The sequence below is a fragment of the Sebastes umbrosus genome, chromosome 5, assembly GCF_015220745.1.
Source record: "Sebastes umbrosus isolate fSebUmb1 chromosome 5, fSebUmb1.pri, whole genome shotgun sequence".
Classification (NCBI taxonomy): Eukaryota; Metazoa; Chordata; class Actinopteri; order Perciformes; family Sebastidae; genus Sebastes; species Sebastes umbrosus.
In genome coordinates, this window is record NC_051273.1 from 15,714,048 (window position 1) to 15,736,858 (window position 22,811).

General features: G+C 37.9%; 1 protein-coding gene across 1 annotated transcript; it reads left to right on the forward strand.

Moving 5' to 3' along the window:
- The first annotated feature begins 10,159 nt into the window (after positions 1-10,159).
- On the forward strand, positions 10,160-19,853 carry rx1 (retinal homeobox gene 1). Its single transcript, XM_037769079.1, has 4 exons — positions 10,160-10,915; positions 12,370-12,691; positions 16,267-16,520; positions 18,423-19,853. Exons 2-4 carry the CDS (start codon positions 12,385-12,387, stop codon positions 18,930-18,932), a joined length of 1,071 nt encoding a protein of 356 aa, XP_037625007.1. The 5' UTR covers positions 10,160-10,915; positions 12,370-12,384; the 3' UTR covers positions 18,933-19,853.
- Positions 19,854-22,811: the final 2,958 nt, after the last annotated feature.

A 22,811-nucleotide genomic window follows, 5' to 3' on the forward strand; every position in this document is an offset into this window, starting at 1 on the left:
GAGCCTTGTAAAGGCCTGTTGCTGTCAGTGGTGGAAAGTAACTCGGTACATACATTTACCCAATTTTGTACTTAAAGCTGGGGTCGGCAACTTTGGAGAAACCAGCAACAGTAAGATAAAAAAAAAATGTAATTGTCCAACCAAAAAAAATCAGCCCAGTGTTGCCAACTCTTTTCCGATGAAATTAGCTACCAGCACTAGCTCAAAGTCATAAAATCTAGAGAGAAGGTCGCCACTTCAGCAACACTGACAGTCCGTCCCTTCAGGCCTCCCTCCAAAGCCACTCCCCCAAAATGATCATGATGAACATGGCTATTGTTAGTACTCGCAGCTGTCAAACTAGCAGCTTGTGGAAGACTCTGGTGATGCGTGATGAGTGCACGCAGACAGGCAGGCCAGGTTATTACAGTCCTGTGACAGTCACAGATACCAGATTTGTTTTTTATTTACTGATTGCTGTCGGGATGTTAAGAGAATTTCAACAAATATAACAAAATTGTTTCTAAAAACATTACCCACCCTAGCTTTAAGTACTTTACTTGAGTATTTACATTTTATGATACCTTATACTTCACTACATTTCAGAGGGAAATATTGTACTTTGTATTCAATTATATTTATCTGACAGCTGTAGTTTTTTTTTCAAATAAAGATTTTACATCTAAAAGTATATGATACCTTTTATAAAATACAATGCAAACCAAAAAGCAGTGTCTTGGGGCCCCTTGTCATGTTTCAGATGTCTACTTCTCAGCTACATTCATTTAAAGTTTGACACCAAAAGAGGTTATCTATTATTTCACAAAAAGCAAAAACTAGAAAAAAAAAAAAATCCCCCCCAAAAAATAAAGATTTGTGTTACAGAACTTTGTTTTTATGAGTTCCTTCCCGATTCATCATCTCACAACTCCCTAGATTTACGAGAGCCTTTGGAGAGGCCCGACCCCTAGGTTGGGAACCAGTGGTCTAAACCACCCAACTGTCTATAAATTAGTTAAAAGAAGCATCACTTGATCAACTACAACTGTTAAATGTGATGTAATATATGATAATATATCAGTCACAGGGGCCAAATACTTTCGATACCATAAGTACATTTTGCTGATAATACTTCTGTACTTTTACTTAAGTAGATTTTGATTTACTTGTACTTCAGATGACCAATAATGCATGTCACACCTGCTTTAGTTTAACTGAGGTCAGTGGTCGATAATAATAGTCTGGCACGGAGTCAAGAGGTTTCCTTCCTTCTAAGAGTGACCTCAGATCTGTATGAAGTATGTTTAGCCCAGGACATACTGCACTGCAAAGTACCCTTAAGTAGGGCAGGCTCAGCACAGTCCATGTGCAGCCTGGACAGTGTTTTAACACTGAAGAGTTAACCACACAGGCCATGTTCGGAATTACATCTCCTAACTTACTTACTTACTTACTTAGTCCTTGTTGCGTCTAGTGGCACATAGGGCAAGGACTAAGGGTCTCCACTCATCTCTGTTGTTTGCTTTCTTCTCAATGCTGTTCCAGCTGTATCCTCTCGTCTTCATTTCTCCTTCGATGGTTCGCCTAACAGTCTGCTTTTATTACCGGCATTTGAAACATTTTCTCTTATGCATATTTGTCTCTCTAATGGTCCTCGTCGTCATGTAACTGATCCTGTGGATACAATGGTGACTGAAATTGAAACAATTTTAACTAAATATTTCTAGTTGGATAACTTCACGTCATATAATGCTGAAAAATCTTATTTAAAAACAGTGAAGATCAAGCTGTGCAAGAATAATCCACATATAAATCAATTTGTCATCATACAACAAGAACAGATATTTTCCTGCTGACAGTCATGAGGCCAATATCAGTTAACTCTACAGTTCAGGTGAATCTAGTGAACCTGCTGCTTCTGTGTGGAAAGTTTACCGTGCCGGGGGGGCAGCTGTAATTCAATTACGTAAATAAGGTTAAGAGCAGCCGTCTGCCTTTTGGTCAAAGGTGGCTGTCTGACCAACCAAAAATAATACAAGAACAAGACTTTTATTTTCACACATTTTACTGGATCTTTACTCTATATGTAAACTTGTAGTTACTCATTTAATAAACAAAAGAAAAAATGTGCTGGTAACACTTTATAATAAATATATATATAATATAAATTGATAGTTAATTAAACTTAGTTAATAGTGATTTTACTGTTAACAAACAATGAAATGATAATAATATTTAGTAATTATTAGTAATTATATAATATATCTATTTTATCATTAGTTTGTGTAATATGACATAATTAGTTTATGAATTATATATTGTATCATAGCTGATAAAAGATGATAACAGTTACATTCTGATTACTATCTACTACCAGTTTATTGTTGTACACATTCTAACATTTTATAACTATATTAAGTATTTGTTAGTGATTACCAAATGATTTGTAAACCTTTAAGAAATTGTTTGTAAAACATCTATAAACATTACGATAGATGACGGACCGGACACTTATTATTTACCATTGACAAAGTATTAACTATCTATCTAAATAACGTTTATAGATGCTTTACAAAGTATTTATTAACCATTTAACAAGGTATTATAATCATTAGTTGCAACTTTATAATAGTCATCCAAACAATGTTTATAGTAACCAATGTTTATATATGGTTTACAAACAATTTCTTTAAATTTTACAAATAATATCTTAATCATTATCAGAACACATTTTTTATACTACTAATACTTTTTATTTATATATATATAAAACAAATATCATTATACATATATATATGTATACATATATATATATACATACATATATATATATACATACATATATATGTGTATATATATATATGTATGTATATATATATATATATAAGTGTGTATATATATATACACACACATATATATATATGTGTGTGTATATATATATATATACACACACATATATGTATATGTGTGTGTATATATATATATATATATATATATATATATACACACACACATATATATATATATATATACAGAGAGAGTATATAAAATGTTATAATGTGTGCAACAATAAACTGTTAAAATAACAGTATAATATATTCTATATACTGCTATACAATACAGCATTACTAATGATTATTAAACATTAAATAATTATCATTTAGTTGTTACCAATATGCTTTTTAAAAATTTGCTGTATGCATTTGGTTGGTGTGTCACAATTTCTATCCGTATTCTGTCTGATGTTTGCTGTGTCTCTTCTGTTTTAAGCGTTTTAACCTCACTCCTGACATTCACCTGAACAGGAAGTTGTTTGGCTTGGATCCAGAGAGATTCAATTAGCTTTAAAGAGCTAACATTAATGTAAGGGTACAACTTTAAGTCATGGTAGATCTAATTTTCCGAGTGTGGGTCATGAAGGCTGTTGTAGCTTAAGCTTGAATGTCATCATTCAAGGACTGAAATAGAGTGGCGAAGGAAAAATTACATATTTTTAAATATCAGAAAAACTGTGCAACAACCTACAGTATTAATCAAGTGTTACTTCCGAGGTCAGGTCATCATTAAAAGACTAAATAGGTTTTTGTGGTCACAGTTTATGTTAAAATAAGTCCAGTTCAAGACGAGCACATCATTGGACCCACTGTGTGGACGACAATCCTGGATGTTATCAGAGTTTAGGCTAACGTTAGAAGCTCTGTCCTGCTCTTTACTGGATTTGGGGAAGTTTACACTCAACTAACCTGATAAACATTAGGCCTTCCCTAGATAGCGTTATGTTCACCAAACACACAGGACAGTCCTCATCCTAATTGCATATTTAAGAGCATTTTACAGGATTCTCATTTTAAATTGTTTTTAAACATTAAAAAGTCAGCCGGGGGTCAATTTTTGAACTAATTATGGAGCAAACGTTAGCTTAATTAGCTGATTTGCCAATGACAGAAGCTGTTTTTGTCTGCCTCTGTCTGAAATCAAGGACCCGCTGTTTCAAAGATTACTCTGAATTTTTGTAAATCTGCCACTGATATCTTTGTATATGTGCAGTGCTTGAACGGAAACCTCGACAGGCGTAGCAACAGTAACTAAGTGAGGCGGGGCTTAAAGGTCCCATATCGTGCTCATTTTCAGGTTCATACTTGTATTTTTTGTGTCTACTAGAACATGTTTACACACTTTAATGTTTAAAAAAAACTTTATTTTCCTCATGCTGTCTGCTTGAATATACCTGTATTTAACCTCTGTCTGAAACGCTCCGTTTTAGTACATTTCAATGGAATGGCAATAGAATTCCGTTGCTAGGCAACAGCTTGGGTCCATGTTTACTTCCTGTCAGCTGATGTCATTCACATACACTGCAACAGGAAGTAAACTGGGACCCATTTAGAATGTTTACGTTTAAAACTGTGAAATGGTCTAAATATTGTAGATTGTGACATCACAAATGGACAGAAATCCTAACGGCTTGTTTCAAACGCATAATTTCTGAATACGGGCTGTTTGTATCTCTGTGGATTAAGCGTTTCAATACTTTCACAGTATTTATATAGAACTTAAACCTGCTTTTTTAATAAAAAAAACATGAAGATGTCACTTTTTACAATATGGGACCTTTAAGAAACGTCTATACTTTCTCTCTTACGCTTTGATTTCTAACTGACATCACCATGGAAACAATCTCAACAGTTATGGGATTCTCAACAGCCAATCAGAGCAGCGTTGTCTCTGTTTCTGCCTTGTGTGCTTTTGCATGACAGAGAACCAGAGAATCACATGAATTCAGCGTCCCCGTCACACCACCACCACCACCAACACCGTTCCTCTCCCCCTCTCTACCTCCCTCCCTCCCCCTCTCTCCACTTCCCTCAGTAAGCTGACACTGCGCATTTACACGTTAGCTGCTTTTTACCTCTAATAGGATTAGGAGGGCTTACATTGTCATCTGATAAAACTAAGCAGCTTGATAACTGCACTGGTCCTTCTTAACCAATTTATGCACAATTAGGATAACAGAGAAACAGTGGAAGGACAAATATGTATTAAGAAAATCATGAGGGGATAAACGGGCACCTTAGACTATCATTACTCCGTAAGCTTGTTGGCAGTGAGAGTCATTCTGCAAACAGACTGGTGACTCTAATGAGAATAAAGGATTGTTGAGGAAAATAATGCTATTGTGCTACACTGGTTTTCTGGGCTGAAACTTAGCTGATTATTCACGATGTTAATGTCTTTCATTTAATATTTTGGATATTTGATTGTATATTATTGGTATTAAAATTGAAATTATGATAAGCATTTTGGTGCCTTAGTTCAACCTAAATGAAGCCTGGATTTTATAACCACCACTGTCTGCCTTCCACTCTTTTGAGTTTTAGTGACCGAGTTGTCACTTGAAAAATGTTTTATTATAATGCTATTTATTAAATAATTATCTTTCTTTCTTGCCTGAATGATTTTTGCCCAAATTGCCATTTTGTTTCACTTCATAACTACTGAAACAATGACAAAATTGTAGATGTGGTTTCCTTACATAGTCCTATAGGTGCTTTCCATCCACATGTTTTTATGCACATTTTTAATTTGCGTATTAAAAAAAGCCAAAACATTTTACAAATTTTTGAAATATTGCAACAAAAAAAATTACACTTAGCTGAGATGGAAAAGTATGATGGTGTATTACGGCCACTGTAGGTAAAGAAATTATAATTACGGAGCCAGGTGAGGGAGGTAATATTCAAGATTAAAGTCATAGATTTACGAGAAATATTATTAATGTTCTCTGAGATTAAAGTGGCAAATTTACGAGAAAAAAAAATAACAAATTTGCGATATTATAAAGTCGTAAATTTACGAGAAAAAAGAGTGTAAAACCGTGGTAATGAAACTTTTTTTTTTTTTTTTGTTGGAACCACATCGATTCACTTTGCCAGGTTGGATCAACCTCATCACACCACAGATGCCACCGTTAAACACAGCGGTAACGTGAGCCGCCATGTTCAAAACATTTTATATTGTTATATTGTAGCGGACTCTCCATCCATCCATCACTCTCATCTGTTTATCCGGGGCCGGTTCGGGGGGGCAGCAGGTTAAGCAAGTATTTCCAGATGTCCATCTCCCCAGCAAACTCTAAGGACACAATTCACCCTAATCTGTGGTTGAACACAGCAGTTATGCTATGTGTCCACAAAAGTTACAAAAGTTGCAAAAGTTTGAGTTTCGACTGGTACTTTTAATTGCGTCATCTTGTTGTGCCCTCTTCTTCTGCAATGGTATAATGGCTTTCCAACTGGAGAATTGGCGCCACCTACTTATCTCAATGAACTACAGACGTAGGCAAAGTTGTTGGTAACGTTCCGTTAAAGAGAGAAAACCCCACAATGGTCACTGAAATAACTTGAAACTGACAAAAGTAATAATAAATAAAAAAGTACTGAAAATTAACTAATGAAAATCAGCTGTTGCTTTTGAATTGTGGTTCAACAGAATCATTTTAAAAAAACAAACTGATGAAACTGGCCTAGACAAAAATGATGGTAGCCCTAGAAAAGATTGAAAATAATGTGACCATAGGGACATGTTAAACTAAGGTGTGTCCTGTAATTAGCATCACAGGTGTCTTCAAACTTGTAATCAGTCAGTCTGCCTATTTAAAGGGTGAAAAGTAGTCACTGTGCTGTTTGGTGTCATGGTGTGTACCACACTGAACATGGACCACAGAAAGCTAAGGAGAGAGTTGTCTCAGGAGATCAGAAAGAACATTATAAACCTTCATGTTAAAGGTAAAGGCTATAAGACCATCTCCAAGCAGCTTGATGTTCCTGTGACTACAGCTGCTCATATTATTCAGAAGTTTAAGGTCCATGGGACTGTAGCCAACCTCCCTGGACGTGGCCGCAAGAGGAAAATTGATGACATATTGAAGAGATGGATAATACGAATGGTAACCAAAGAGCCCAGAACAACTTCCAAAGAGATTAGAGGTGAACTCCAAGGTCAAGGTACATCAGTGTCAGATCGCACCATTCGTCACTGTTTGAGCCAAAGTGGACTTAATGGAAGATAACCGAGGAGGACACCAAATCATAAAAAAGCGAGACTGGAATTTTCCAAAATGCATATTGACAAGCCACAAAGCTTCTGGGAGAATGTCCTTTGGACAGATGAGACAAAACTGGAGCTTTTTGGCAAGTCACATCAGCTCTATGTTCACAGACGAAGAGATGAAGCATCCAAAGAAAAGAACACTGTACCTAATGTGAAACATGGAGGAGGCTCGGTTATGTTATGGGGCTGCTTTGTTGCATCTGGCACAGGGTGTCTTGAATCTGTGCAGGGTGCAATGAAATCTCAAGACTATCAAGGCATTCTGGAGCGAAATGTGCTGCCCAGTGTCAGAAAGCTTGGTCTCAGTTGCAGGTCATGGGTCCTCAAACAGGATAATGACCCAAAACACAGCTAAAAACACCCAAGAATGGCTAAGAACAAAACATTGGACTACTCTGAAGTGGCCTTCTATGAGCCCGGATCTAAATCCTATTGAAGATCTGTGGAAGGAGCTGAAACATGCTGTCTGGAGAAGGCACCCTTCAAACCTGAGACAGCTGGAGCAGTTTGCTCACGAGGAGTGGGCCAACATACCTGTCGACAGGTGCAGAAGTCTCATTGAGAGTTACAGAAATCACTTGATTGTAGTGATTGCCTCAAAAGGGTGTGCAACAAAATATTAAGTTAATGTTACCATCATTTTTGTCTAGGTCAGTTTCATTAGTTTGTTTTTTTAAATGATTCTGTTGAACCACAATTCAAAAACAATATCTGATTTTCATTAGTTAATTTTCAGTAAATTTTTATTTATTATTACTTTTGTCAGTTTCAAGTTATTTCAGTGACCATTGTGGGTTTTTCTCTCTTTAACGGAACGTTACCAACAACTTTGCCTACGTCTGTAACTCCTAATGATTGCATTACGGTAGTTGATGGAAACAATCTTTCAGTTGCATTTTCTTTTGCCGATTTTCTTAAAATTTTGCAAAATTTTGTGATGCATTTGTATGGAAACCTGGCTAATGATGATCACAAATAATATACGTACATTTTCACGGCACTATATTTTGATTCAATTCCATGATCCGAAGAACCAACTTTACATGTTGTCTCTGAGCATTTATCATTTAAAATATCTACTTTCCCCCTGAAAACTAAACTTTCTTTTAGTATCTTCCTTTTTTCTCTCAGCACACTTTGTTTTACATATTTTGTCACGTTTCTCCCAGTAGTAAAGACTGAATCAGCTGTTAAATCGATGTTTCTCTAACTTATCTTTAGATATGTTTGAGGCCACAGTTAATCCCTTTAGCGTCTTTAGAGTCTCAGCTGATTTCTGTGACATTAAGCCGGGGTCAAATCCACTGCTTTAAAGCTGCTAGCACTGGACACTTTTGTGCTCCAGTAAACAAAGAAACAACATCTAAGTATGTGATGATAATGAAGCCGCAGCAGGGCTTTTGTTTCCAGTCAACATAACGCATCACAACCTTGAGGAGTCTGTTTATTGTCACCGTACCAACATTGTTAAAGGCAAACAGCAGCTTTAAAAGGGACATGTCGAAGAAATACTGCTTCTCAACAAGAGGAGTTTTACTGTACAATGTTTCCAGCCCACTTTTCACTGTCTGGGCCGCTGCACTGAGTGTGACAGATTAACTGTTGCAGCGCCCTCTCCTCCACCAGGCCGGTACTGATCCAATACTGTCATCATCTGATGCCAGAATAATGGAGGTTCCTCCCAGAACACAAACGCTTTTGTTGTATTAATTAGTTGTTCAATTCTTTTTTTTTTTTTTATTTAAATTTAAAAAAAAAAATTAAGTTTGATGATAGTGTTCCCTATAGCCTTTCTGACCACTGAGAAGGCCTGATGCATTCCTTTATATCAGAGTTTATTAATATTTTTTCAGCCAAGGACCCCTTACCAGATAGAGAATATACCCCCTCATGTATGTCCCTTGGAATAATTTGGCATTACACTTCTATAATCTTAGTTATGTTAAAAGAACAACACAAGAGAAATTAATTAGACATGTATTAAACATATTTGCAGAAGAGTTATAGAATTATTAGATTAGAATATAATGTATAAACTATTGTAGATTTTAAAATGAAGATATCATTCATTGAACAATAAAGCCTTTTGTTAAAAAAAGAAATTGATTTGATAATTTAAATGAATGAATCTGAAAAATGTTGGCAGAGTGCCACGGACCCCACTTTGAGAATCATTGCTTTACATAACTGAAGAACGGTTTCTTTCATATGCGCCCGACTGAGTTATAATGTCATACAAATAGTGTTACTGCAGTATTTCAGAGTCGTTTTAGCTTTGACAAGAACTTCTATGAAATCTCTGATTGTTTTGGTTTATTTCTAAAGGATGAATTTTGAAGAGAAGCATATTCAATTCAACATACATCTCATATAGTTTCTCACTCATAATGTGCACAAACTTAAGTATTTCAATATTTACCAAGATAAATAATAATAATAAAAACAAACTTAGATACATTACACTGTTACTAAAGTGAATAAACTGTTGTTTTGTTTTCTAAAATAAGTACCAAGTAAGCAGGGCAAGTAAACAGAGAATAAGGAAGTAGGTTTTGTTATCATTTTCCAGTTGCTCCTTACAAACAATAATAAGCTGTTACTGTATTGTAATTTTAAAATTTGTTTTCTTCAAAATCAACCAATGAAAATATTGTAATTAGACATAAGCAGTATTTATTACATGTAGAAGTAATTATCTTTCCAATTTACCTGAAATGTTTGTGTTTTTAAAACATTAATGAATATACAATTTAAGATTATTAATTAAAAAATAGGGTTTTAAAATTATGATTTTTTTTATTTGTAATTATTTTTGTTAATAATTCTAATTCTATAATTCTAAATCCTTTTAAATATTGCAAAAATAAGATGCTGTATCTGGTTCCTACTTTATTTTTTAATAAATAAAGTTTAGTTTAGTTTTAGTTTAGTTAATAAAACTTGAGCATTTCTCAAATAAATTAATTTGTTCTTGTTCCAGGATGTCAGATTAGACAGAGATTGAACAAAGACAGATCACATACATCACAGAAACTACAATATTTTTAGGAGATTTAAGACAATCTTACTTAGTAATGTTATTCACAGTTTTGATAAATGAAATAAACATGACTTTGGTGAGATATTAATGGGAGAAAAAAATGTGCTATTATAAATTAATAGATCAATAGTCTTTATGCTAATAGCAGTTTTTTATCTTGTGGGTTATCATTTCAAAGTCTCATTTTTTTCATGTAGTTCCACATAATGGGGGGGCTGGGTGTGCTTAGTGAAAACTTTCAGTGGGTCTTTTGTCTTTAAAACAATAAATTTATGAAAGAGAGTCTTGTCCAGGCTTCATTAGCCTGGGCCTCCTGCTGCTGGGGGTGAAGGGAAATAACATTTAAAACAATTACTTGAGCAGAAACCAGCTGCCAATCACTCTTACAGGGGAAGGATTCCAATTAATAACCTTCTCCTAATCCCCACGTTTCACCTCCTACGCCCCCTCAGCTTTGTCCACCTCTCCCTCCCCGTCTCTCTCCTCTTCCACTCTCCTCTCTGAGCTGGAGTGCATGGCGTCTGAACTCAGTTGTTGAATGCTTTTTTTTTGCATCGGGCGGCTTTCTTCAGTTGCACTTTATTGGGAGTGTTACTGTCAGTACTGTTTTGCTACATAGAGAAATTATTCAGAGAGATGCAGTGTGAGCAGAGCCGGCTGAGTGACTGCGAGAGGTGCACGTTCCAGATCTGGGAAGAGTGAAGTTGGAGGGTGAGCTGCTGAGAGGAAACAGGTGGAGTTCTGGCATCAGCAACTTTAACAGTTCAACATAATTACTTACAAAAGGTAGGCTCTACTACTGTCTCGTTTTATGGCTGTCAATGAACTTAAACTGTGTTACTCATCATGCAACTGGAGATGTTCTCAGTAGTGCTCAGTAGGTAAATCTGAGGATGCACTGAAACTAACTGACTGATGTTGAAACTAAAGTATTTTTTATCAAAACTCCACAAACTCCTGTGTGTGAGCACCTGAATCTGCTATTTTCACATCTGTTAAGGTGTAGATTTGTTTTTAATGCATAGCAGAACACAAATAATAGATAAACGAATGCAGAATCAATATTGTGCACAATACTTCCAATTGCAATCAAGTCAATTCACTTTACTTAATTTACTTACTGTATATTAATTAAAGTCAATGTGTTGCACTGGATGTCCAAGATTTGGCCAAAAAAAAGGCTCTTTTTTCATCCTCCATCTGAGACTCATTTGTTTTTCAACAACATGTATTACTTTACCCAAATATTATATCATGTTATAACCTGTGAATTAATTGCTGTAAAGAAACAGTCCATATTGTAGACATCACATCCTAGAAATGGTTTGTTGATCTTTTAAGATTTGGATCCTTGCTACGTTACAATCTATACTTATCAAACATACTATTGACACTAGAGCTGCAACGATTAATTGATTAGTTGTCAACTATTTAATTAATTGTCAACTATTTTGATAATTGGTTTGAGTAATTTTTTATGAAAAAAAAGTATTAATTCTCTGATTTCAGCTTCTTAAATGTGAATATTTTCTGGTTTCTTTACTCCTCTATGACAGTAAACTGAATATCTTTGAGTTGTGGAAAAAACAAGACATTTGAGGACGTCATCTTGGGCTTTGAGAAACACTGATCGACATTTTTCACCATTTTCTGACATTTTATAGACCAAACAACTAATCGATTAATCGAGAACATAATTGACAGATTAACCGACAATGAAAATAATTGTTAGTGGCAGCCCTAATTGACACCAACAAGACACATTTTTGTTATGAGTTTACAGTATGTAAAGTAATCGGAGGCGACTTTATGAGTAGAATGATATTGTTGCACTGGTGTGTCTAATAAAGTCTTTTTTAAGTTTTTTTATGAGAAATAAAAACAAATATTTGTTTTATATAAAAGGTGGAAATTGAATGTAAACTCAAAATGTTGCACTTAGTTCATACTCATAATCAACACTGTAGGGCCATTAGTGCTGATCAATCATAAAGAAAGTAAATACTGTAAGTATGGATTAAGAAGTAACTTGTGTGATTAGTGTCCATCGGCACACTCTTCAGTAATTCCTGCAGCTCTCAGAGTCTAAGGGATCGACTCTCGACCCCCTGCGACTTTGCCGAGGATAAGCAGGTTTAGATGGATGGACAGAGTCGTCTAAGGTGAACCAGGTGATCTCTGGTCACTACTGTACATTTAGTCCTTCACTTAAACCCCTCTTCCTCTTCTTCTGACTGCAGTGCCCACACGCTCGAATGCATTTATCACTGGATACCATGAGCATGGTGGACGACAGCTGCCTCTCGCCCAGCAACTTCCACGAGCTGGGGAAAGGTGGGGGCGTCGCTGTGGGGGGCCGCGTCCACAGCATCGATGTCATTCTGGGTTTCAGTAAAGACCAGGACCCCCTGCTCAGCCCTGCTGGGGCCCTGCGACCACATAAAGTGGACATAGACGGCCTGGTAGAGGCTGGGAGGCAGCAGGACCCCTCATCACACCCGACCTACAGCGGGCACCTTTCCTCTCTGAGAAACGGCAGCACAGAGCAGCAGCAGTACCACGGTGAGTCACACTGCTGCTGATGGTCTCCATCCTGACAATGTTTTCTACCTTTAAGAGCACTTAGTTTCACACCAGGTTGAGTTCCTTCAGTGCAGATCTGGCTTCAGAGTTTGTTATTGAGGATGAAGTTTATGAATCATCTGATCTTTTGCCTCAAAACATATGAGATGGTCAGGGATATTGATAAAACAGCAGGAGCTCTGGTGTTGGAAGGCTGGATGAGCTCTGGGTTCAGTGTTTCAGAGATTTGAATTGGATTAGATAGAATTGATTTTTGCTGCACTGAAGTTAGAATATCGACGCTTGTGAGCAAACCTAATAAATCTTACTATACATTTTCTGGCCACCAACACAGATTCAATCTTTCATGGATCAGACTTATTTAAGAGCCAGGATCAACTTGTGATCTCATAAAAAACTTCAAAGGCTAAATTGAGGCTGAGTTTATACCGTTAACGTTGAAGTTTTTCACAAGCTAAGGAAGCATATCAAACAGCATGTATAACACGCAGAGCAGGCACTAAAAAGATATTATTACAATTTCTAGCTTAAAAAACTGTTTGTGACACAAATAGCCACTTATCTCTAAAACAAAAACATCCACAAAACATTTATTATTAAATATAATATAATGTTTGCATGTTGACAAATCTGCACTAAGTTTAAAAACTGCAATAATAATAATACATTTATTTATATAGCACTTTTCAAAACAGATGTTACGAGGTGCTTCACAAGACAACAAAAGCAGATAAATAAAGCAAAAAATAAGATAACTGTTAAAACAGGACATCACCGAACATATCAATAATAAAAAAAGTAGTAAAATGGTAAAACAAAGTGATAAAAACAAATATATATATATATATATACATAAATGTGTATAAATATATACATGCATACACAAACAGATGCATACATCATTTACTGTATATACATACTTCACCACACATAAGCACATAAAAATGCATATACCTATACAGACATATAACATTGCGACCTTATATGAATGCCATCTTAAAAAATGTCTTTTCAAAAGTTTTTTAAAAGTGGATACAGATTAATTTGATTGAATCTCTATAGGAAGTCCAGATGGCAATGAAAAAGTGTAACCAAACAATGGAGCATCATTTTTGGGATAATATGTTTGACAGACAGAGGAAACTGAAAATTAGAAATCTGACAATTTTAATGAGGGTCGGGCACCATTGGATCTTATGTGTTGGTGCAGCATTTCTGTGCAATTTGCAAAACCAGAATCACTGCGTTAGTCGCCATGTGTAGCCTGTTGAATGAACTGTGTGGGCTGAGATTGAGAGATAAATCACAGGACAAGATGGTGTAGGGGGTTTATGTCCCCAAGCCCAATCCCATCCCCTTGTGGAATTCCCCTAATCTTCTCTTCTGTGCAGATTAGATTGTACAGTAGTTCATTCGGGTGTTATTGTTATCGTTCTGTTTCAAAATCAAATTCATCATGTTTAATCTGAAGCTATTTTCACATAAAGGATCTGCCAGGTGGTTGGTGATTTTCTGGCAAAAAACAAAAAAAAAAGTAATTTAAATGAAGGTGGGTATATCTTGTCCAGAAAAATGATTCAACTCAGTCACTCGTTTTTCTTGATTAACATACATCAACACCAATGACATCACTCTTTTGTATGTAACTACCCTGTGAAGTCAGCCCAGTTCCCCCTGAATGAGCAACTTTTTCTGTGTCAGTCGGCCCCCTCCTCTCCTCTCTGAGACGTTCTGCTGGCTGATAAACAGTGGGCAGCCTTCAGACCAGTGGCTGTGATGGGCTGACAGGCCAAGAGCTGGTCACTGAACCAGACCTGACCTCTGCCTTTGTCAGAGCCTGGCCTTTGTCATAGCTGCTTAATGAGAGGTGGATAAATGAACCCCTAAAGATCCTGCTTTGCCTCTGCTCCCGTTTGCCAGTTGAAAGACCACAATGACTCCCCCCTCCCTCCTCCTCCTTTATCTCCATCAACACATCTCAGTCACAGAAACATGCTCACATTTACATTTGTATACAGTCAGTTGTTTTACTGAAGCAGTGACAGGTGGACAGTGAAGAACAATAATCAGGAAAATTAACATTCAAACCAATTCTAGTTAAGCAAAATTTTACATTATAAATACTGTAAATTAAAGCAGCTATAACAATGTATGGAACGACAATGTGAAAGTGGTGGCTCATATTGATCAACCAACAGAGAGTTATCACCCGAATCTTCAGCTCCCCTCAGCTTTATGGAGCTTTACAGCGAGTTTCAGCTTGTTTTCGGCAGCAGCAAAAAGCTAAAAAAAAATGTATTGCACACTACCTGCTCAGTACCAAACGTCAGACAGACACAGCTAGTGACAAGGCCTATTGAAGGAGGCTGGGACACGTGTCTTGGGGTATGAGGTATGATACAGTACATGCATAGTGTAACTGGAGCTGCGGTCGTGCGTTGCTATTTGCTCAATTTCAGTGAGTGCAGACCAGATTTTTACTGTTGTACCCCAAAGATATGACGCATTGATGACGTGGGACATCTCCTCTTTTGTTAGTGACTAGCTGGTGAACACAGTGGAGCATTTAGCAAGTGACTTATTTGAAATTTCAAATGGTAATTATCGCTAATCATCACCTAATTACCATGAAATTTGCGGATCTGTAAAATGAAGTGTTACCTAAAAGTCAATTTAACCTACTTTCTGTTACTGACAACGTATCCAACACAACCTGAATGATGTCTGGAACCTGATTGAGGTCTAGAGTAACTTCACGAGAGCGACTGATCTGATTGCCGCATCATCATCTTTGTACTTTGTTTAATTCAATTACTTCCTGGTTAGACTAATACAGTGAAAGACTTCATGAGTCTTTGTGTAATGTTTTCTGTATTTCTCTGGCGTTGAAAATTATATACAAAAATATTATGGAAGATTATGAATGAAGGAGGAAAATAACAAGGGAAATTGTTTGTCTTGAAGGATTATGAGGAGAGACAGTTGAAGTTAAATCCTTGTAGTGTCAGTAAACAGCAGCTCGTCAGTGGCTGCTGCTCACAAATGTTGACAGGACGAGGACATTCTCATGTTTTTTTTTGTGGCTACTGCTTTAAAGATACTCATCTATACTGTTGGATTTAAATAAATTGGTAGTTTTGCAGTCCAGAATCAATAATAAATACTGTTATAATATTGTATGTGATGCTGTGCAAACAACAATGTAGTTTACAGTTACAGTCCATATAAAGAAAGGAAACACTCTTGTTTCCTAAGATCTTTTTGAGGACAGTTTACCTTTGGAGAAGATCAACACTGGAAACAACTTTTCTAAATCCGATTAGGAATGTTTTCGAGCTTCATTGAAGTTCAGGGGATTGCCTGCTTCACTGACCTACAGTAGCCTATTGTTGCAAGTGTCAAACTAATGTCTGCTCTACTGGAAAGTGGGAACTACATTCTTCATTTCAACTCACCACTCTGCTTTTGTTTTTTTTCTAAATTTTAGTTAATATCTTTAACATATTGTTTTGATACTCACAATTTCAAAAAAAATGTTCTTGTGTGCTGAACAGATACCGGCTTATTCACAAACAAGTGTGACGAGGAGCTGAGTGAACTGGGGAAGAGTGTAGAGAGCGATGAAGGCAAGTCTCCAGAGCCATGCAAGGACGAACAGCCCAAGAAGAAGCACAGGCGCAACCGTACCACCTTCACCACCTACCAGCTGCACGAGCTGGAGCGTGCCTTCGAGAAGTCCCACTACCCAGACGTGTACAGCCGCGAGGAGCTCGCCATGAAGGTGAACCTCCCGGAGGTCCGAGTTCAGGTAGGAGGAACCACAACATCACGACATGAGTGTACAGTTATAGCAGTCAAGGGGCTTACCAAGGGGAACTTAAATTCACTCAGAGCATTTCACTAAGAGACAACTCAACAAAATAGCTTACATATGTATTTATCACACACAAAAATATATGTCAGTATTTATTATGGATGGTCTACCAGCAGACGTTGATCTTTTAATTGTGCGACAGCAATGACATAATTAACGGCGCAGAGAAAATTACCAGAGTAGTGGTGTTTTTTCATTTTGTCGATGAGCTCACTATATAGTCCACCATATAGAACTCCCTGGATAGTGAGAAGGGAATAGTGAATGAGTGAGTGATTTCAGACACAGCCTTAGTTTTTCTATAGTTTTCTCTTGGCCACTCCTTAATATATTACAACAGTAGATTAATCAGACAGCCACATCACAAGCTGACCCTTAAGGTTACCACCAAGTAACCTTAAGAGTTGAATTGGCATGTTTCCAAATGCTGAGGGGCTCTTGAGGACAGCAGAAACAGGCCAAGCTCTTGGCCTTTGGCTTGTCTGTATTCAGGTGAGGAGATTGTACTAAGTTACGCAAGCAGGGTGTGTGTTTCCAAGTGTTACAACACACAATGTCAACGTGATCTACAGGTGTGAGGACAAGAAGGTGTAGCCTTTAAACAGGACGGCGGCTTGTTTAGAGGAACTAAAGACTAGGCCTTGTACAGTAGGTATTTAAGTACAACTTTGTGTTTTTGCAGCTATATATATATCTTGATTTAAAGGAACAGTATGTAGTATTTCGGGGGATCTATTAGTAGAAATGGAATATAATATTAATAACTATGTTTTCATTAGTGTATAATCACCTGATATAAGAATTGTTGTGTTTTCGTTAGATTAGAATGAGCCCTTCATATCTACATAGGCAGCAGGTCCTCTTCACAGAGTCCGCCACGTTGCTCCGCCATGTTTCTACAGTAGCCCAGAACGGACAAACCAAACACTGACTCTAGAGAGAGCCATTCACGTTTTTTCGTTACCTGACGGCCACCATAGTTCTCCGACACGCTTGTGAAACTGCAGAAACCGTGGTGCCGCCAGCCGCTGTCTGAATTCTGTTGCTCCTAAAGTAGTGTTATTATGGTAAGGGTGGCCTCTGAGCGAGGTGAACGGTTACCACGGTTTTGCACCTGGCGGCTCACGTTATCGCTATCTTGGAAAGCAAGGAGTACGTGGAGGGGTATTTAGTTGGTTGCAGTCTGCAAACATACCACTAGATGATCCTACACACTGTACCTTTAAATAACTTCAGTTTATTTCTGTGACAGAGGTGTTCTTCATGACAGAGGTGTGGATTCGAGTCACAAATTTGATAATTTAGACTCAACTTTACAAAATCAAAACAGACTTGCAACTCTACTTGGACTTTAACAACAGTGACTCGTGACTTCACTTGAACTCACTATGCCTTTTGACTTGAAAATTGATACCTTCTCCACCAAGTCCAAAGATTACGAAAAGTATGTTATTTAAAAAGTGTGCAACGAATCAATTCATTTCCTGAATCACCTGACGTTAACGCATTTCATTCCCAGCAAGTCAACACTTAATTCCTCAGATCTTTTTTTTTTTTTTTATTAAGTTCAGTCTCACTTATTTTAAGAAACTTGATTGAACAAATAATGCTTTTTAATATACATTTTAAAAAGCATTCATGATTTTTGTAAATGTAATATATTATTACCTTGTTGGTGACGAGTGCATTATGACTTGTTTAGGACTCAAAACTCACAGTTTAGGACTTGTGACTTGACTCGGGACTTGAGTGCAAAGACTTGAGACTTACTTGTGATTTGCTAAACAATGACTGGGTCCTACCTCTGCTTTATGAGAACTTGTTTTTGTCTCCCAGGTCTGGTTCCAGAACCGCAGAGCTAAATGGCGTCGGCAGGAAAAAATGGACGCCAGCACCATGAAGCTCCATGACTCGCCCATGCTTTCCTTCAACCGCCAGGCACCGGTTCACACCAGCATGGGTCCGATGTCCAACTCCCTCCCCTTGGACCCCTGGCTGTCCTCTCCCCTGTCCAGCGCCACGCCTGTCCACAGCATCCCAGGCTTCATGGGTCCAGCTCAAGGCCTCCAGCCCAGCTACCCCAGCCACAGCTTCCTCAACTCCACTCCTCATCCTCCTCATCCTCATCCTCACTCTCATCCTCACTCTCTTCCTCACTCTCATCCTCATCCGTCCATGGGCCAGGGGATGCAGAGTATGGCTCCTCCTCCCTACCAGTGCACGGCGCCGTACCCTGATAAATACCCTCTGGAGGACGTGGACCAGCGCAGCTCGAGCATCGCTGCTCTGAGGATGAAAGCCAAGGAACACCTCCAGTCTATGGACAAGACCTGGCATCCCATGTGACCAACAAACCTGGCATCTCATGTGACCAACAAACCTGGCATCCCATGTGAATGACACTGAGAAAGGGAGATGATGAAGTTGTTTCTTTGCGGGATTCGGGGTAACAGACATTGAGAAAAATGTCAGAAATATGGCAGAGACTTGTCTGATACCCACAGAGCAATGGAAATGGATTGTGAACTGTGAAAACTGAGGATTTTAGGACTTTCTTTGGACTTATTTTTATTTTTTTTCTCATCTCAAGGACATGAAGCAGACCAGTGAACTCTACAGTCTTGTTAAATTGTTAATTTTAAACCACCAATTACCAGACATCTGTTCTCCCTCCGATCTAAAAGAGTTTAGCGTTGCCTTGGGTGATGTAAAAGCAAATGGTGACCATTGCACCACGGTACCAAGGAAATTTCTTTCCTTATCAATCACTTGTTATAACAAACCAGAGTATCTTTACAGGCACGCCTCCCTTTGGATGAATGCATAGTTCCATCCATATTCATGAATAGCTTGTCAAGTGATGGCAGGTTTTCAGAGGTCACAAAATACTTTGAACTAGGGCTGTCAACGTCAACGCGATAATACCGCCTTAACGCAAAATCGTTTTAACGCTATTAATTTCTGTAACGCATTAATGCGATTGATCTTTCGGAGGTTGTAGCGAGTTCAATTTTAAAGCTAGAGTCAAGATACTGGCATTATATGAAACCAGAAAACCTAAGGAATCCATCAGTACCAACCAAGTCATACTAGCTCGTCACGAAAGAGGCTAAGTAATGCTACCAACTTACGCTACATCGTATCTTCAAAGGGGACGTCTGACCTCAAGATATGTGAATGAAAATGGGTTCTATGGGTACCGACAAGTCTCCCTTTGACAAACATCCCCACTTTATGATAATCACATGCAGTTTGGGGCAAGTCATAGTCAAGTCAGCACACTGACACACTGACAGCTGTTGTTGCTTGTTGGGCTTGAGTTTGCCATGTTATGATTTGAGCATATTTTTTATGCTAAATGCAGTACCTGTGAGGGTTTCTGGACAATATGTGTCATTGTTTTGTGTTGTTAATTGATTTCCAATGATACATATAGATTGTACATACATTTGCATAAAGCAAACATATCTGCCCACTCCCATGTTGATAGTATAGTAGAATATTAAATACTTGACAAATCTCCCTTTAAGGTACATTTTGAACAGATAAAAAATGTGCGATTAATTTGCGATGAATCACGATTAAATATTTTAATCGATTGACAGCCCTACTTTGAACGTAAGAAATGGCAAAATAGTTTTTAGTTTTTTAGGTGTTTAAACGTCCCTTGTGAAAGCTTTGTGTCAGAGGATGGCTGTCCATGAATAAGGAGTTAAGTGAACATGAAAATCACCCAAATATGGGGATTATTATTGTTCTCATCACTTTTCTGTTATTTCTGTCATCCATCAAAAACTGAGTGGGACAAAACATCCTACACTCATTCTTTTCTTTTTCCCATTTTTGCACCAAGTTTGTGTTTTTACTAATTAATCCAATTGTCGCATTTTCATGGGTCAGCTAATCAGAGTCTCAGAGTACTTTGTGAATGAAAGTCCAGTCTCAGTTTAATGTGAGAGCAGCTCTGACTGTGACTGTTAAACGCATGTCTCACTAATCTGTCAACTTGTAAAAAGATGTGTTGCTGGCTTTCAGCTAAACTCCCAATTATAGTTTGGTTGTGTTGCTACTTGCTGGCTGCCCAGTTTAGATATTTGAGCCTAGATAACCTGGTACGACTGGAGGAAGACGGCGGCCGAGGACCAGTGAGGCCTACTGCCGTTGTTTTAAATATACAGGGAGAAGAAAATCTCTCATTTATGCTGTAAAATAGATAATAGTTTGGTGGGAAAGTGAGCTAGAGTCAGAGATGTGATGGCACCTTTGAAGTGGCTGAGAATATACCAAAAATAATCCTGCACAGTTATAATCTTTTTTCTGAGATGCTTTAAAGAAGGAAGTATAAAAGAAAGGCTAGACAGCGGAGTAACCCTCTTTTTGCTTGAGTGGCTGTTGGAGGAGAAGACCTGTTGGCAGCTCAGTGTTGGGTGGCTGCGTGTACGTGCAGGGCAGCAGAAAGAGCCCTATGTGATGCGTCACCCCACATAGTTTCGTCTTTGTTCGGCACAATTGATCCAAGTGTATCCTCTTTGTCTGCAATTGAAGGGGCGGGCGGGGGGGACGGTCTCAGGCTGCACTAAATAGGCCCTTGTAACCATTTTGTCATGGAAGGTTTTTTTTTTTCTTTCTCAATCAAAGGAGGAGAAACATGGATTGTAGCTGCTACGGTCATTAGTGACACAATATTGGTCTTTTCCCATCTGTTACAGAGTCAAGCTCTAATTGTCTTAAATGTAGAACCACAATGTGTTTCATATGAGCAGTAGAGCTACATAGATTTGGTATTTTTGCATCTACAGTACAGAAAGCATCTCACATAACTGAATATATACAGGCAAAAAAAGTTATATGGCCACTTTTTGGACTTTGTTATGGAACAAGAGGGAGAGAAAATCCTTCATCTTAAAGTGCAATTTCAGAATCCTTTTTTTTTTTTTTTTGATTTTTTTTAAAAAGGTGACAAATTTCCCCCCTAATTACCTATTGTATGGTTGATATTTCATTTTAATATGATGTGAAGTTGACAGCAAGTCACAGACTACGGCAGCAAGAACAACATTAAGTAATTCCTGATTTTAAAACCTATTGTTGTACTGCTCAGAGAGGGAAAAACACAGTTATTAATCTGCTGCTCGTCATTAATTCTCATGTAGTTTTTAATGTTGTTGGTTAGTGATGTTTAGACTCCCTATTGGACAATGCCAGGACCTCACACCATAGAGGAAATGAGGATTACCTTGCACAATAAGAGCTTCTTTAGGATGCTAATGTGATTTTGGACCAAGAACAAGCCAAAGGTTAGATAATGGACAAAAAATGCACTAGAAGTTTGACAGTTTTTGTAGTTTTTTTTATGTGAAAATGTTCAGGATATTTTCCTGTTTTGTTTCTTACATGTCCTAGTTATATCTGTCCTTGTGATCTCATTGTTTTCTTTTTGATTTTGTCTGATGTCCACATTCTGGAAAGAATGAAGAAAATAAATATAGTTTGATAGAATATGTATCTCCACTTTCTCACTGTGGTGCTTTCATGTTGACCTGTGCACTCATTCCCACACAGTCACTGTACTTTTTTCTTACCCCAGTAAGTCTAAAGAGCAGCCCAAGATTACTACGGTATAATCGTTATCATCTGACATACATGGGCAGAGACATTTTTCTCTCTTTTCCTCTAACACTTGTGCCTTTCTGTCATATAAGAGCTCTTTCTCTCTGTTTCACCCCTCCCAGTCCTCTCTGCTGCTCCATGGTTCGGTGGCAGGGTGCCAGCCTGTTAGGAAGATGAGACTCCAATCAATCAGCGCTTCCCAGGGGGGCCTCTGACCGCAGTGCCCGACTACCTAATTGCCCCCAGGCAGGCAGGCAGGCCGGCGGGCTCAGCCGCTGCAACACATGTTCACAGAGGGACCGGTGCCGCCGTGCTAGCTGGCCTCCTCAGCGTGTGAATCACTTTCTTGGACAGATGGAGGCCTGGATGGAGCTCACTACAAGGGCCATATGGACAGGCCAGTGGATGTAACAGAGAAATGTTTTTTTGACATGTCCTGAAGTGATTAGATATGAATTAACCCCAGTTTGTGCCGCTCATGAATTACTATTACACTCGAGTCACAGGGCTGAGCATCTGATTTTCCAAAACTTAAATACTTGTTGATCTTTTATAAACCAAAACTGTCATTTAACAACACTTACTGCTGCTTTATTTCCAGAATCCTCAAGACTT